The sequence below is a fragment of the Ochotona curzoniae genome, unplaced genomic scaffold, assembly GCF_017591425.1.
Source record: "Ochotona curzoniae isolate NIBS_2020 unplaced genomic scaffold, NIBS_Ocur_1.0 scaffold_4701, whole genome shotgun sequence".
NCBI lineage: Eukaryota > Metazoa > Chordata > Mammalia > Lagomorpha > Ochotonidae > Ochotona > Ochotona curzoniae.
Window position 1 is genome coordinate 39,851,218 of NW_024467122.1, and position 18,361 is coordinate 39,869,578.

The window sequence follows — 18,361 nt, forward strand, 5'->3', positions numbered from 1 at the left end:
TAAGGATTAAGTACTGAGCCATCACACCAGCTCCCCACCAAAAAAAGTGCCTATAAATGTATTGTAATTCAGTATCTCCTGTGACATTCAAACCTATTAATTTGCCTTAACTAGTTTTTGTGAAACTGACTCCTTCATTCCACAGTATCAGTAGATTTTGAACTACAGCTTAGAATATTTATTGGGAAAGAAATGACAATTAGAGTATCAGCATTTTGCAATTTCTAAATGAAATGGCTGATCTCCGCAAAGTTCATTAGTGGCTACCAGCAAACAAAATAAAAAAAAAACAAAAGTTCTCTCTCTTTCTTTCTCTCTCTACACATACACACACACCCCTCTAGATGGAATAAACACTGCTATGAAGTATTTCTGCCTCGCCTTTCCCCGAGTGATCAAATGACAATGAAGAAGCTGAAACCCACCTATCAATGTACAGGAAGTACAGGAGAGGAGCATATTCAGTAAGTCCAAAATGCATACTATGAACACATAAATATAACAAACGGCCATTTTTCCTAAAAATAATGAAAGATAAAAGACAGGAGACATATTTCAACAGAAACGTAAGTGGTAGACATTTGATGCAGTAGACAGATGTAGATGCCCTCATCCCATGTTGCAGTGCCTGGATTCAATTCTGGGCTCTTCCCATCCTATGGCAAGACCCTTCTGAATTTATTCCAGGGTCCCCAGCTGGATTTATTCCAAGCACTTGCCTCTAGGTGACAAAGAATTCAAAGTATGGACATAGTTAAGTGCAAGAATTAGGAGCAGGATTTATTTAATGTGATAAGAGTTCACATTCTAATGTGAATGTGGTCAGCCCTATGAGGAGAAAAATGTGCCCCACCTCAGTTTAGTGGTCCCCTTTATTGGATGGGATAGTGCCCTAACTGAATATACATACAGGGTATATAGTAGGGTGAGGTTAAAGGCACGCGATGCCCGCCTGGGAAAGTACATGTTCATCTCCATGCAGAGCTCTGTACGTGTTCATCCTGGCCCCATCTTCAAGATGTCGGCCCACGTGTATCATAGGAAAGCTGGTGTGCTGAACTGGTTTGAGAGTAGAGATAGGGATGTAAAGCTGCTGCCTGGTGATTACTGGAAACTCTTTAGCTCCTTTGTTCCTTACCGACTCCCTGCCTTGCCCACATCAAGACAACTGGAGAAAGGTAAACAGTGGCTGATTATTTGATCATATTAACAAATTATTATTTCAATAAAAATAAATTTAAAAAATTTAAAGAAATTATTATCTTGGGCCTGGTGCAGTGGCCTACTGCCTAAAGGCCTCACCTTGAACGTGCCAGGATCCCACATGGGCACTGGTTCTAATCCTGGCAGCCCCGCTTCCGATCGAGCTCCCTGCTTGTGGCCTGGGAAAGCAGTCGAGGAAGGCCCAAAGCCTTGGGACCCTGCATTCACATGGGAGACCCGGAAGAAGCTCCAGGCTCCTGACTTCAGATCAGCATAGCACCGACCGTTGTGGTCACTTGGGGAGTGAATCATCGGACAGAAGATCTTCCTCTCTGTTTCTCCTCCTCTCTGTATATCTGACTTTGCAATAAAAAATAAATCTTTAAGAAATTATTATTTTAATATGATGTGGTTATATTCAAGAAAAGAATCACTGTCTTTTTTATTTTTATTTTTCTCTTTCCCTCTGTCTCTGCCATTCCAGGAAATAATTAAATAAATCTTTGGGAGAAAAAGAAAGTTTTTTTGGCAGTTTCTGATCATTGAAACTTGAGACTCCTTAGGATGAGACATTATGGCGGAGTTCCTCCTGACCTCACAAGTCTCCACTACAACTGTTGTCTCATATTTCATGTATTAACATAAGTTCTTAGGTAGGTTATTTATTACCTAGTTCATTAGGCTGATTTAAATCTTTATAGCCCTTTTATAGACCATACAGATTCCTCTTCATTTTTTTTTTTTTAACATTGCTTATATGAATGGCAGATCCACAGAAAGAGAGAGAAAAAGAGAGAGAGCAAGAACCTGCTTCCCTCTGCTGGTTTGTTCCCCAGATGGCTGAAACAACCTGAACTGGTCCAAGACAAAGCTAAGGGGCAGAAAATCCAGCCAGGTCTCCCATGTGGGTGACAGGAGTCCAAGCACTCAAGTAGCCTTCTGCCTTTCCAAGCACATTAGCAGGCAACTCTGAAGCTTAGCCATCACAAGCTGTGGCTTAACTCTCCATGTCACAACACCAGCCACAGATCGCGTAGTGTCATAGCTCTGTGTCAGATTTGCCTGACTTCTATACTCTGCAGACCAAGTGAACAGTAACCATTTGATCATTATTTCTATACTTGATTCAAATCCCTCTTGTTCTGCATATCACAGTATGTCTTATTATTGGTTCACATGTCAGAATGTCTCCCCTACTGCACTGCACTGTGATGAGCTACAAAGGATGGAGCCTTCACTACGGATCTTGGCATTTTTGGTTCTTAAATGAAACGATGGATAGTCTGAACTGTTTATTATGTCCTTTGTTCTTATGTGAGATACTTTCTGTTATCAGCCAGTTCTCTTGACACCAGCTAGGTCTCCAACAATTTGATTCAATTCTGACACTAACCTCACACAACTGTTCCCATTGTGGATGCCATTCTCAAAAAGGGTATCAAGGCAACCCACATTCCAGCCCAGCTGACTACAGATACAGAAGTTCCCATGACCCTGCCTCTCTCCACCCCCTCCCCAGCCTTGGTAATTTGCTAGAATGACTCACAGAACTCAGAAAAGCATTTGAGTTACAATGCTTGTTTATTATAAAGCACACAACCCAAGCACTGCTGAATGGAGAAGGTGCACAGGGCAGGGTTTAAGGGAGGAGTAAACACCATCCATTCCCATTCCAGGTCAGCCACCCTCCTAGTCCCTGATGGGTAAATCACACAAACCCTGTTGTTTGGGGGAAATGATAAATCACTGGCAGTTGGTGACTGAGTCTCTGGCCCTTCTTCCACCCCTGGATTTGGAGGAGAAAGAGAAATCAGAACTGAAAGTTCCAGTCCTCTACTCAGCATTTCCTGGCTGGCTCCCTCCCTGCAACCATCTAGGAGCCCACCAAAAACACAAACTCAGGAGTGGTCAAGGGGACTTGGATTTAATACTAAAAGATGCTCCTGCCACCTTGGACATTCCAAGCATTTTAGGAACTCTATACTAAGATTCAGGGATAGGGCCTGATGTGATGGCTCAATGGCTAAATCCTTACCTTGCAAGCATCTGGATTCCATATAGCTACCGGTTTGTGTTGCAGCTGCTCTGCTTCCTATACAGCTAATATATGCTACAACACAGGTAAGGTTGAAAACACAATTCTGTTGATTTATTAAACAGATTTATTTATTTTTATTGGAAAGGTAGATTTCCAGCGATGAGAGATAAAAAGATCTTGCATCTGCTGCTTCACTCCCAATTGGCCGCAGCAGTCCAAAGCCAGGAGCTTCTTTTGGGTCTCCCACGTGGGTGCAGGTTCCCATACTTTGGGCCATCCTCTACTGCCTGGCCACGAACCATGGCCCATATGAGATCCCGGCACTTGCAAGGTAAGGATTTAGTTAGTCACTGAGCCATTGTGCCAGGCCCTCTGTTAACATATTTTTTTAAATTACTGAATTGTATACTTATTTACTTATTTAAGAAGGTAAGTTTTACAGTATGTAAAGTATAGTTCAAGGAACAAGCAATGTGGCACAGTGAGCTAAGATGCTTCAGATACCCACATACCTTGGAGTGCCTGGGATTGAACTCCAACTCAGCTCCTGGTCCAGCTTCCTGCTAATGTGCACAGCAGAAGATAGCAGACTCGTACCTGAGTCCCTGTAATCCATGTGAAAGAAAACCTGATGTTCTTTGTTCCTGGCTTCAACTTAGTCCATCCCTGGCTATTTCAAGCATATGGGGAGTGACCTAGCAAATGGAAGATGGGCATCTTTTTTTCTGTCATTTTGCCTTTCAAATAAGAAATAAGTCAATTTAAAAAAGATTTATTTACTCATTTGAAAGAGTTACAGAGAAAGACTCCTTGATCCATTGGTTCACTCCTCAAATGGCTGCAACAGCTAGGAGTGGGTCAGGCCAAAGCCAGGAGCCAGGGACTTTTTCTAGTTATTTTTCTAGTAATTTTTAGTTATATCATGGATGGCAAGGGCTTGAACACGTAGGCAACCTTTTTCTGTTTTTTCTACGTCATCAACAAGGGGCTAGATCAGAGCAGAAGAGCCAGGAAACACAACAGTACCCATATGGGATGGCAACATTGCAGGCAGAGGCTCTACCTATTATACCACATTACTGATACCGTACCATAAGTTAACCTTAAAAATTAAATATATTTTAACAAAACTGTGGTTTTTTAAAGATGATTTTATATTTCCTTCCAAAAATAATTGAAAAACTAGAATCTTATGTTTACTTGTATGATCTTTAAGGATTTTCAGGTGGGCCCAGTGCGATAGTATAAAGGTTAAAGTCCTTGTCTTGAACACTCCAGGATCCCATATGGGCGTCAGTTTTAATCCTGGCAGCACTTGCTTCCCATCCAGCTCCCTGGTGTGGCCTGGGAAAGCACTTGAGGATGGCCCAAAGCTATGAACCCTGCACCTGCGTTGGAGACCCAGAAGAATTTCTGGCTCCTGGCCTCGGATTGACTCAGCTCCAGCTGTTGCGGATGCTTGGGGAGTGAACCTCTCTGTCTCCCCTCCTCTCTGTATATCTCCCTCTCCAATAAAAATAAATAAATCTTAAAAAAAAAAAAAAAAGGATTTTCAGGGGGGTTTGTGATCTTTCATAACCTTTGAGCTTTCCACATTATTCTTTAATAAAACACGGCTTTCAGGGCCTGGCATGATGGCTCAATGGCTAAATCCTCACCTTGCAAGAGCCAGGATTCTATGTGGGTATGGGTTTGTATCTGGAATTATGGCCTGAGAAAGCAGCAGAGAATGCCTAAAGCTTTTGGACCCTGCAATCTTATGGGAGACCTGGAAAAAGCTTTGGATCAGCTCAGCTCCAGCCACTGTGGCCTCTTGGGGAGTAAACCAATGGATAGAAGATTTTTCTCCTTGTCTCTCCTTCTCTACAAATCTGATCTGCCTTTCCAATAACAATAAATCTTAAAATTAAAAAATCTTTCAGGGCTTGGTGTGGTAGACTAGAGGTTAAGTCCTCGCCTTGCCTGTGCCTGGCATCCCATATGGGCACCGGTTCGTGTCCTGACTGCTCTACTTCCTATCCAGCTCCCAGCTAATGCCCTGAAAAAGTAGTAGAGGATGGCCCAAAGACTTGGGGCCCTGCACCTGTATGAGAGACCCAGATTCTTCTGGCTCCTGGCTCCTGGCTTTGCATTGGCTCAGCTCTGGCTACTGCAGTCTCCTGGGAGGGAACTAACCAATGGGAAATCTTTCTGTCTCTCTTTCACTCTGCAAATCTAACTTTCCAATATAAATAAATAAATATTTTTAAAAAATAGTTTTCAGGGCCCAGCGACATGGCCTAGCGCCTAAAGGTCTCACCTTGAACGCGCCCCAGGATCCCATATGGGTGCCGGTTCCAATCCCGGCAGCTCCACTTCCCATCCAGCTCCCTGCTTGTGGTCTGGGAAAGCAGTCGAGGACAACCCAAAGCCTTGGGACCCTGCACCCACGTGGGAGACCCGGAAGAAGTTCCTGGATCCTGGCTTCGGATCAGCGCAGCACCGGCCGTTGCAGCTCACTTGGGGAGTGAATCATCGGACGGAAGATCTTCCTCTCTGTCTCTCCTCCTCTCTGTATATCTGACTTTGTAGTAAAAATAAATAAATCTTTAAAAAAAATCGTTTTCAGAATTATTTTATGAACAACAAAAATCATTTTCAGAATTATTTTATGAACAACATCTCAGTGGATCTTTTTTTTTTTAAAAAAAGATTTATTTTTATTATTTTTTAATTGGAATTCACTCCCCAAGTGAGCGCAACGGGCCGATACTATGCCGATCCGAAGCCAGGAGCCTCTTCCAGGTCTCCCACGCGGGTGCAGGGTCCCAAAGCTTTGGGCCGTCCTCGACTGCTTTCCCAGGCCACAGGCAGGGAGCTGGAAGGGAAGCGGGGCTGCCGGGATTAGAACCGGCGCCCATATGGGATCCTGGGCTTTCAAGGCGAGGACCTTTAACCACTTGCGCCACTGCTCCGGGCCCATCTCAGTGGATCTTTACAAGAAGTAGGATAAGTATTACTACTTCATCTTACATATGACTTAGTACAAAGAAGTGAAGTTAAAAACTGGCAGACAATTTTGGTCTGGAGATTTCTGGAGAGGGTCACTTAATAAAATTTCTTACATGTTGAAGGAAAGCTTCAGTAGGGAAGATTATTCATTCTTTCAGAAAGTATTTGTTGGAGCCTGTATTTGGCCCAGTGGCTTAGATGTTCTGTGGGCCACCTGCCTCTCACGTCAGAGTGTCCCCAGTCAGCTCCCAACTCTATTTATGATCCCAGCCTTCTGCCAATGTGCATCCTGGGGGGAGCTCAAGTAATTGGATTTATGCATCCACACAGGCTACGTGGCTTGTGTTCCAAGCTCCTGGGTCTGGCTTGTCAGCCCCAGCCCTGCCCCAGCTATTGTAGGCATCTGGGTAGTGAATTAGCAGATGGGGCAGTTCTCTCCCTCTCTCCCATGACAGAGAATAAAGGGGGCATTTAGCTGAGATATGGTAGTCATGGAAGGCTCCTCTGATATCACGTGGAAATATCAGAGTTGGAAGTCATTCATATCAACAATATCTGAAACCATAGTAGTAGATGAGATTACCCACTAAGGCATAAAAAAAACCAAAAAAAATCCAGGATAGAGTTCTGAGAAACATAACTGCTTAAGAAATGGACAGACGGGCCCGGTGCAGTGGCGCAAGTGGTTAAAGGTCCTCGCCTTGAAAGCCCGGGATCCCATATGGGCACCGGTTCTAATCCCGGCAGCCCCGCTTCCCTTCCAGCTCCCTGCCTGTGGCCCGGGAAAGCAGTCGAGGACGGCCCAAAGCTTTGGGACCCTGCACCCGCGTGGCAGACCCAGAAGAGGCTCCTGGCTTCGGGTCGGCATAGTATCGGCCCGTTGCGCTCACTTGGGGAGTGAATCATCGGACGGAAGATCTTCCTCTCTGTCTCTCCTCTCTGTATATCTGCCTTTCCAATAAAAAAAATTTTTTTTAATTAAAAAATAAATAAATAAAAAGAAATGGACAGAGGAAGTGGAGCCCAAGAAAGAAACAGAAGTTGGCTGTGGTAACCAAAAGACAGAAGGTTCCAAGGAAGAGAGAGTGGGACAATCCTGAGAAACCAGATATGTTAAGAACAACAAAGTTATCCACTGGATTTGATAACAAGAATGGTGCTGATGTCCTTCGCAGGAGCAGTTTTAGCTAGGCAGGCCGAAGCCAGACTGCAGAGGGTTACAGAAAAGCTTGGGAGGGAAGACGGAGACTAAGGGTACACAGATACCCATCAATGCACTCCAGTGTAAGTTTCTTTCTCAAGACTGCTCACTGTGCTCTTCTAAGGGTCAAGAGCAATGCTCACATTGCCAAGGCCAGGTCCCCAACAATGTTCACATTGCCAAATCCAACGACTCCAGCTTTGTCTTCAGTTTGCTTCACTCTCAATAGGATTTGACCTTGCTGATTACTGTTTCTTTCTCGAAACATTGTTCTGTCTAGGTTGCTTTCTTTCTCACTCTCCCCCTCTCTGTTTTTTCTCTCCCCGATTGCTTGCTGTTCTTTGCCAATTTCTCTTCCTCCTTCTAACTGCTAGATACTATCATTTACCTTGATAAATTTCACACTTCAAATCGTGTCCTATGCCCTGGGCTCCGAAATGTAAATCTAGCTGCCTTCCTTACTTCTCCATCTGGATCTTTAACCATGATCTAAAACCCACTGTACCCAAAATTATATTTTCCCTCAAAACAATCTTCTCATTCTTGCTTAGTGTAGGACACAATCATCCCACTCAGCCGTTCAAGAAAAAAAAGCCCAGCCTCTTCCTTGACTTCTCTCCTTTTCTCATCTCCTAATCCAAAAGCAAGTTCTACTAGTTCTTCCTAAAAATGTATCTCTCAGATTTAATTGCCCCTCTCCATTTCTACCACCACCACTGTAGCCCAAGCTATCCTGCTTATATTTTTCCCATGGCCCTCAAACTATGCTCTCTACACCTACATTTTTTTTTAAGATTTTTTTTAAAGATTTATTTTATTTTTATTGGAAATTCAGATTTACAGAGAGGAGGAGAGTCAGAGAGGAAGATCTTTCGTCCGATGATTCACTCCCCAAGTGACCACAATAGCCAGTTCTGTGCTGATCCGAAAGCCGGGAACCAGGAACCTCCTCCAGGTCTCCCACACGGGTGCAGGGTCCCAAAGCTTTCGGCCATCCTCGACTGCTTTCCCAGGCCACAAGCAGGGATCTGGATGGGAAGTGGAGCTGCTGGGATTAGAACCGGCGCCCATATGGGATCCCGGGGCGCATTCAAGGTGAGGTCTTTAGGCACTAGGTCACACCGCCAGGCCCAAGATTTATTTATTTTTATTATAAAGTCAGATATGTAGAGAGGAAGAGAGACAGAAAGAGAGATCTTCCGTCCAATGATTCATTCCCCAAGTGACTGCAACGGCCAGTGCTGTGCAAATCCAAAACCAGGATCCAGGAACTTTCTCCAGGTCTCCCATGCACGTGCAGGGTCCCAAGGCCTTGGGCTGTGCTTGACTGATTTCCCAGGCCACAAGCAGGGAGCTGGATGGGAAGCGGGGCTGCTGGGGTTAGAACCGATGTGGCATGGCAGTGAAGGAGCTACTTTGAATACCTTCATCCCAAATAAGAGTGTTTGCTGTTGTTGTTGAATTTACTTATTTATTTGAAAGACTACTGACAGAGAGTGGGGGAATCAGTAAGAGAGCTGAGGAAGAATAAAGAGATATCTTGTATCCACTGGTTCATTTTCCAAACAGTCACAAAAGCCAGTTTGCATCAGGCCAAAACCAGGAGGCAGAAACACCACACTGATCCCCCATGTGAGTAGCAGAAGTTCAAGCACTCAGGCCACCAACTGCTGCCCTCAAGCAACAATAGCAGCAAGTTGAAACAGAGAGGCAGGACTCATACTGGCATTCTGATTCAGGATGCTGACATCTCAAGCAGTGGTTTAACCTGCAGCACCACAATACCAGGCTCCTCAGAGTACCTGGTTTGAATCCCCAGCTCCTCCACTTCCCACCCAGTTTTCTACCCATGTGCATTCTGGGAGGCAACATACAATGGTTCAACTAGTTGGGTCCTGCAACCCATGTAGAAGACCCAGATGGAGTTTCACTTCTTAGCTTCAGCCTGACACTAGGCTTGATAGTGTGGGCATTTGAGGAGTGAACCAGTGGATAGAAGATCTCTTTGTCTCTCTGCCTTTCAAATAAGGTGAAAATAAACAACAACAAAAAAATTCTTAATAGCTAGTCAAAGAGAACAACACTCAAAGTCATCCAAACTTCTGTCTTAGTGGAGTTTATATGCCAATGGGAGAGTCAGAGAGCACATACACAAATGCTACAGACAGGCACTATGAAAAACAAAGCAGGCCAAGGACTAAACAATGATTGGGTCACTGAGACCTGAGGCTCAGTAAGAGTTTGAGAAAGTTGCCAGCAGAAGCCGGAATGAAGCAATCGAGATATTATTTGGATCAGTTATTCAACTTCACAGATTGGGAAAACACATTTTCAGGCTTTGCTGACTTCACCAAACTGGTCCTTTACTAAAGTGATGATTAACTGACCCTTTCCATTTATTTTATCTTGATTATTTGACCATGTGTAATTGGTCCCATGATTAGGCAGGTTAGGATTCAGACTACATATAATTTCTCCAGTGATCATTAACCCTGGGTTTAGGTATTAACCAAAGGTCTGATCTTTCTCTTGTTCATGTGACGTTGTTTAGATTTCTCCATGTGTCCCAGCTAGATTTTATCTCCTCATGATATTAAACATAGTATATCAAATATGATGATTTGCTCAGGCAGTTAAAGACAGGATGCAACCAAAACTTTAATTCCCCTTGATTTATCTCCAGAGTTGAGACGAAGGGGTTAAGACACTGGAAAGAATATAAGTAAAATTGGCTTTATCTAGGCAGAAAATGACTAGATGCCATCTGCACATTTAGTTCTTGCAAGAATGAGAGGTAAGTGTACTGGAGCAGGCTCTGTGATGAGCGGGTTGAGCTATTGATTAGGACACCTGGGCTTGAATCCTGGCTCCACTTCTGATCCAGCTTTCTACTAAGGAACACCCTGGGAAGCAGCAGATGATGTCTCAAGTGCTTGGATCCCTGCATCCCACATGGGAGACATGACAAAGTTCCTGGCTCCTGGCTTCAGCCTGGTCCAGTCCTGGCTGCTGCAAGCAATTAGGGAGTGAACCCATGGATCAGCCCCTCTGCCTGTTCCTCTGCTTTCCAAAAAATATAATACACTTTATGAAAAAAGAAGAGGACATAAAGAAAAGTGATAAAGTCTCAAGCAACATGTCAAGATAAAAGCCCCATTAGATGATAAAATAACATCAGTAGAGAAGTACAGAGTGAAAAGAAAAACAAACAAATAAATAAACAAACAAAAAAAAAAAAACAACGAAGTGTCTATAACTTGGGAAATCAATTAGTTATCCATCCCTCTTTCTCCCTTCTATATTCCTGCTGTTCCTGACCAAATCAATCTTAATCCAACACATGATGCACCAGGAAAAGACAAGTATTTTCTATAATTTAAGCACCCAGTTGTACTCTCTAAATGAAGTCTTAAATACTACTACAAAGGTTACTGATAAATAATAATGAGAAACAAGAAAAACCTTAATGAATTCAGGTCCACATGGAATAGGCTGTGAGTTAAACCGCCAAATCCCCTTTTTTTTTTTTTGAGGGGGGAGGCAAGTCTACATATTCCACGAACTGTTTAAAGATTTGTTTTGTTTTTATTTGGAAAGTTGAGTTATATAGAGAGAAGGATAGAGAAATCTTGTATCCACAGGTTCACTGCCCAGCCATACCAGCCAGAGCCAAGCCATTCTAAAACCAGGAACCAGAAGCCTCCTCCAGGTCTCCCATGTGGGTACAGGGCCCCAAGGATTTGAGCCATTCTCACTGCTTTCTCAGGCCATATACAGAGAACTGGATAGGAAGTGAGGCAATAAGCCAAAATTCAAACCAGTACCCGTATGGAATGCTAGTGCCACAGGTAGAGAATTAGCCTGCTACATCACTGCGTTGGCACCTAAGAAATTTTTAAAAGCTGTAACCTCCATAAAGAGAAAGTTGATAGACTGTCATAGAATATCCTTTAGTGTCAGAAACTACTACTGGGGTTAGCACCATATGTTAAGCCTCTGCTCACGGTGCCAGCATCCCAAATGCACGCCAGTTGGAGTCCTGGTTGCTCTGCTTCAAATCCAGCCTCTACTAATGTGGCTGGAAAAGTAGTAGAAGGCAGCCAGGTCCTTGGGCCTCTGCATCCCTGTGGGAGACCTGGAGGAAGCTTCAGGTTTCTGGCTTTTGAATGACCCAGTTCAGACCGTTTTGACCATTTGGGGAGTGAACCAACAGATGGAACAACTCTCTTTGTCTTTCTATCCTCTCTCTGTAAACCTGTCTTTCCAATAAAAATTTACAAATAAATTATGTACCACCATTACAGGGCAGCCTGCAGTGCTGACATCTTATATAAGTACCCATTTGAGTTCTGGCTGCTCCACTTTCAAATCAGCTCCCTGTTAATGCACCTGGGAAAGAAGCAGAAAATGGCCCAAGTCCTTGTGTCCCTGTTACCCATGTGGGAGACCTCAATGGAGTCCCAGGCTTAGAGTTTTACTCTGGCCCAGCTCCAGCCATTGGGGCCATTTGAAGAGTGGACTAGCAGATGGAATATCTTTCTCTCTGTCTCTCCCTCCCTCTCTAGGCTCTCTTTCAAATAGATAATTTAAAAAAAAAGATTAGTTACTAAAACTGGGAATTACAAGGCAAAATATTAGCTACACAGTCATGTCTACAGTGTTATCAAACATTCTGAGTCGGTGAAAATTAACAGGACAATATGTGTATCATCAAGGAAGAAAGCAAAAAGAGCAGTTTGATTTCTTTGTGTACAAATGCAGTCTAAAGAAAGCTTAGTCCAAAGGAATAAGATTTAATTGGAATAAACCTGGAAAGCCATGTTTTCTTCATTTTTTCTTCTCATACCTGAGAGATATGATTAAAATACTGCAAAGCTGTCTCTACAGGGCTCCGGAAGAACATTTTCTCCTGAGGTTTTAGCTAAGGAAAATAAGACAGACAGTGAGCAAATCCATAATGGAATGAAATTAATCCCTGACTGTAGAAGGAAATAAAATGATGACACTATCTTTTCACAACTTCTATCTGCATTTTTTTTTTTAGAAATTAATAATTTGAGGCAGTACTATGGCTCAACTGGCTAATCCTCTACCTGCAATCACCCACATCTCATTTGGGTGCTAGCTCATGTCCTGAGCTCCACTTCCCTTCCAGCTCCCTGCTTGTGGCCTAGGAAAGCAATTGAGGATGGTCCAAAGCATTGGGACCCTGCACCCATGTGGGACACCCAGAAGAGGCTCCTGGCTTCAGACTGGCTCAACTCTGGCCATTGAGGCCATTTGGGGTGTAAATCAGTGCATGGAAAATCTTTCTGTCTCTCCCTCTCTCTGTAAATGTGTCTTTCCAATAAAAATAAGTAGTTAAAAAAATCTGTACCTCATATGTACTTTTTTCTTTTTTTTTTAAAGATTTTTTTTTAAGATTTATTTTTATTATTATTTTTTTTTTATTGGAAAGGCAGATATACAGAGAGGGGAGACAGAGAGGAAGATCTTCCATCCGATGACTCAAGTCCGAAGCCAGGAGACTCTTCCGGGTCTGCCACACGGGTGCAGGGTCCCAAAGCCTTGGGCCGTCCTCTGCTGCTTTCTCGGGCCACAGGCAGGGAGCTGGAAGGGAAGTGGGCTGCCGGGATAGAACCAGTGCCCATATGGGATCCCGGGCGTGCAAGGCGAGGACCTTAACCACTGCGCCACCACGCCGGGCCCTGTACTTTCTTTTTTAAGATTTATTTATTTTTATTGGAAAGTCAGATACACAGAGAGGAAGATCTCCAAAGTGGGACTGCAGGGATTTGAACCAGTATCCATATGGGATCCAGGCATGTGCTAGGCAAGGACTTTAGCCACTAGGCTACCATGCCGGGCCGTCATATGTACTATCTACTGGTCACAAATAGGACGTGATGAATTATGTCAGGAAGAGAAAAACTTACATTATCCGACAGAGCCAGATGTTTGCAGGCAGTTCCACAAACAGCGCACTTTTCTAGGAGGAAAAGGGAAAAAAACGTTTGGTTCTCTCACAGGCATGACATTATATTTTCCTGTAGTTCATGATAACAACGAAGTAGACTATCAAGGGAAGAGGCAAAGGGCTCTCACTGAGTTTAGATTGTCTTTATGCTATAAAGGAACTTTAGCACTGTCCTCTACAATAGTATTTCCACACCAGGATGGGAAAGCAAGGGTAAGGCTTTCACACTGTACTCATCGCCTTCTCTATTAAATTCTCAATTTGCTTCTGTGGGACCGAAGGGACTATAACCCCCTGCAGGAGAACTGAAGTGCATTCCCAAGAGTGTCAACGATCTTAAATTTAAGTTAAAACTCTTTTTTATCTTGTCTCCCTGACAACAGGCCCAAGCTTGGGACCATAAGCAACTTCCAGCCTTTTCTGGCATGTTCTCATAGGTAATAGTCCTGGAGCTAGTTTCAAAGCTCTCCTATTCCCATTCTCCAATTAATTCAAATTGAAAGAAGCCAAGCACTGAAGTTCCTCATTTTCCTTGCAAAATGAAATTTTAGTGCTGGTGCTGGTTACTGACTAAGATAAATGCCATGTCAGGAGAAAACATCAAATGGCATATGCTTGATAGACACAAACCACTCCAACAGGAACTGCTGTCACCATAGTAAATGGCTTTGTCACATTAACAACGTAAAATGGTCATGAGACCCATACAAAAGAAAGAGCTGCTCCAGAAACTATCTAACCTGAGGGTTCCTTCCTTGGAGACTAAAGATTTTGCTCACTCTGCCTTTCATATTATTCCCAAAAGACTGAGCAAATACAGATCATTCCTTTATTTAAGGAGAACAAAACAAAGATACTACCATATAAAATTCAGGTTCAGGTTCACTAGCCTGGCACATAGAGACTTGTAACATCTAGCACTACCTGCCTCTCCAGCCTCAATTCTAACCATTTCTTATCTTATTATTCACAACGATTCCCATTATGTATAGCTTGAAAAACAACCCTGCACTGTGGTTTTGATGATGTAACATATATTTTGGTACACACTGTTCTCTTCAGCTGACACAATCTCACCTGCTCATCCCCTTAATAATCTTCACCTGATTATTTAAAACTCTTTTTAAACAACACTTCTTCCCTGAAGTCTTTCCTGATTAATGCAATCTATGTTCCTCTTCTGGATATTTACACATCTATTAAATATATTTACATAAGAAGAAAAATAATCAAACTTGAACTAAAAATTTATTAGTTGTAAAAAGCTGGTCAAATCCAGAATGGCATCCACCAGCATGTACATGGGCTGAGTAGTGGGCCCAGTTGGGTTGAACTAGGCTTCAACGCCCATTGACATGTAGAAGAGCTGAATGGGATGTGGGACAGACTGAACAAGTCTACGGTGCATACTGGCAAGCACGGGAACTAGGGTAGGGGGCAGGCCTGGGGGGTTATTGTGGGTCGCTCCAACTAGGCTGTAGCTCCCACTGGTTTATGTGAGGGCCGAGTGTGTGCTGGGCAGAATCAGGCTGGACCGCAACCACCATTGGTTCCAGTGGAAGCAAGGGCTAGAAATAGAACCAACCCAGCAATTGCAACCACCAGCTGATTGGGGGCGATGGACTGTGCTGGACACACTGGAATCTGGTTTGGAATCACCTCAGACAAAGTTTCTTTGGGGATCTCCCCAGTCGAACTACCGGACGCAGGACCCCAACCATGAAGTGAAGTGCAGGTTCCATGGTTTGGCATGGAGTGCAAGTGTCAAAGCTGAGCCGCCTCAGAGACTCAGCCGGGACAGTGAACAGCAAATCCAGGTATGCATGGAGAATATGGCAGTCCATCAGAACCTGCAGAGGACATCTGATACCACAACAGAGGACGAAGGACAGAACAAATTAATGACCCCAACCATATGTTGGCAGGGAAACTCTGGGCAAATGGAAACTCTAAGGTGGACTATGTCAACCAGTGGATTCTGCAGCAAATTCCTCGTGCTTGGAATGGTGAGATAGGCAGCAATTAATAACTGCTCAGAACCCTCAGAACATGCCCCACATCAGGGACTCGGAATGGGTGGGAGGCTGGATGGGGCTTCTCCTTCTATCTCCCCTTTGACACCAGATACAGAAAAAAAGCAATAATATAGAAACAATGGTCTTACCCACCTTCCTGTAGTCCTTAACCCTATGTGCCCTAAAAAACTACATAGAGATTGTCAAAAATAAAGAAAAAAAAAGAATTTTCATTGAAAAAAAAAAGTTGGTCAAATCCAATCTCTTCATTCAAAAAAAAAAAAAGTATTTATTTTTTACTGCAAAGTCAGATATACAGAGAGGAGGAGAGACAGAGAGGAAAATCTTCTGTCCGATGATTCACTCCCCAAGTGACCACAATAGCCAGTTCTGTGCTGATCCGAAGCCAGGAACCAGGAACTTCCTCCAGGTCTCACACGGGTGCAGGGACCCAAGACCTTGGGCCATCCTCGACTGCTTTCCCAGGCCACAAGCAGGGAGCTGGATGGAAAATGGAGCTGCCGGGATTAGAACTGGCGCTCATATGGGATCCCAGCATGTTCAAGGCGAGGACATAAGCCGCTAGGCCACAGTGCTGGGTCCGGTATTATCATCTCTAATCAAACTGACTTTAGACGTTATATCACTTAAGAAATGGCTCTTGATATTTTATTGGAAAGCCAGATTATATCTACAGAGAAGAAAGATCTATCTGCTAGTTCACTCCACAAGCAGCCACAATTGCCATAACTGAGCTGACCGAAAGCCAGGAGCCAAGAGCTACTTCCTGGTCTCCCATGTGGGTGCAGAGTCCCAAGGCTTTGAGCCGTCCTCGACTGCTTTCCCAGGCCACAGGCAGGTTGCCGGATGGAAAGCCAATCAGCTGAGACACAAACTGGCATGCATATGAGATTCCCAGAGCTTGCAAGCTGAGGATTTAGCCATTGAGCATCAAACCAGGCCCTCCCTGATCAGTCTTCATTCCTCGTGCTTTTCCTAGCTACAGACTTCAAAACTGACAAATATCTTTTGGTATTCAAGTAATAGTTTTGTTCAATATTTGCTAAATAATTTCACACCATTGTTTAATAATGGACTCCTCCAATTTCCAAATCAAGTTCCCAAAGCATACCAACCAGCACTGGCCTATCAGGTTATTTTTATCCTAAGTCATACAGAGGAGTGCATAATCATTATATCTAAGCTCAAAACATTTTTGCATGAATTTTAAAACAGTTAAGCCACTCACCCAGAGTCATACACTTTTTACAGAAAATATGGCCACAGCTGGTGACAAAGAAATGTGCCCCATCTTTCCGGAAACACTGGTTGCAATGAAACCAATCCATTCTAGAGCAGAGAAAAAGAAAGAGTAAGAATAACCTGGGGCATGATTGAAGCATGGCTGTTCCTAAATTTACTCAACAATGCTTGCCTGATAATGTATTAGGATGTATCATTTTAAGAAGATCTGTATACCTATAGTTACAAAAGAAAAAAAACCTATAGACTATGTTAAGACATTTGATATAAAACATACAAATATTTGGGCCCAGTACAAAGGTTCAATTGGCGAATCCTGCACCTCCAAGCAAGAGGATCCTATATGGTGCTGGTTCGTGTCCTGGTTGCTCCACGACCAGGGAACATCCAGCTCCCTGCTTGTGGCCTGGGCAAGCAGTCAAGGACCGCCTAAGACCTTGGGACCCTGCACCCACATGAGAGACCTGGAAGAGGCTCTGGGCTCCTGGTTTCAGATTGGCTTAGCTGTGGCCGTTGCGGCCACTTGAGGAGTAAACCATGGGATGGAAGATCTTCCTCTCTGTTTCTCCTCCTCTCTGTATATCTAACCTTGCAATAAGAATAAATATATCTTTAAAAATAAGTGAATAGTAAACAATAAAAGTAGAGTAGCTGGGACTTGAGCAGGTGCCCATGTATGCCAGCATTGCAAGTGACAGCTTAACTTGCTATGTATGCCACATCGTCAACCCACTTCTTTCTCTTAATGATTTATTTTTATTGGAAAGGCAGATATACAGAGAGAAAGAGGTACAGAGAGAAAGATCTTCCATCTGCTGGTTTATTGCCTAAGTGAGAGCAACAGCTGCACCTATGCAGGTTCAGGGTCCCAGGGCTTTGAGCCATCCTCTACTGCCTTCCCAGGCCACAAGCAGAGAGTTGGAAGAGAAATGGAGCAGCCAGGATACAAACCAACACCCAAATGAGATCCCTGCGCATGTAAGGCAAGGTTTTAGCCATTAGGCTACCGCATTGGACCCAACCCTTTCTTTCCAAAATTTCCTGTAAGATGACAAGAGCAGAGCCTAAAGGAGGCAGTGGACCAGACATAGAAAAACCATTTATTGGGCCCGGCGCTGTGGCCTAGTGGCTCAAGTCCTCACCTTGAACACGCTGGGATCCCATGTGGGCGCCGGTTCTAATCCTGGCAGCCCTGCTTCCCATCCAGCTCCCTGCTTGTGGCCTGGGAAAGAAGTCAAGGACAGCCCAATGCTTTGGGACCCTGCACTTGCGTGGGAGACTTGGAAGAGGTTCCTGGCTCCTGGCTTCGGATAGGCGCAGCACTGGCCATTGTGCTCACTTGGGGAGTGAATCATCGGACAATAGATCTTCCTCTGTCTCTCTTCCACTCTGTACATCTGACTTTCCAACAAAAATAAAATAAATATTTTTTTTAAATTTAAAAATAATAATTTTTTTAAAGATTTATTTTCAGGGCCTGGCACAGTAGCCTAGTGTGTCTCTTCTCCTGTCTGTATAACCGCCTTTCCAATGAAAATAAATTTTTAAAATATATAAATATATAATATTCATTTCTTTGGTTCCTTTAAAATTAAATTGGAATAATAAAACAGACGGGCCTTTTTTCTTCCTCCAAAGTCTTTACCCTTAAAAAAATTTTTAAGTGGTTAATG

At 43.6% G+C, this 18,361-nt stretch overlaps 1 protein-coding gene across 1 annotated transcript in view; it reads right to left on the reverse strand.

Moving 5' to 3' along the window:
* The window catches only part of RNF212B (ring finger protein 212B), a 34,866-nt gene extending 18,092 nt beyond the window's left edge, over positions 1-16,774 (reverse strand). Inside the window, exons 1-3 of the mRNA XM_040969494.1 lie at positions 16,675-16,774; positions 13,370-13,422; positions 12,280-12,354 (exon numbers count right to left, since the gene is read on the reverse strand). Of these exons, the coding sequence (XP_040825428.1) occupies positions 12,280-12,354; positions 13,370-13,422; positions 16,675-16,774 (228 nt within the window). The remainder of the gene's footprint in view (positions 1-12,279; positions 12,355-13,369; positions 13,423-16,674) is intronic.
* Positions 16,775-18,361: the final 1,587 nt, after the last annotated feature.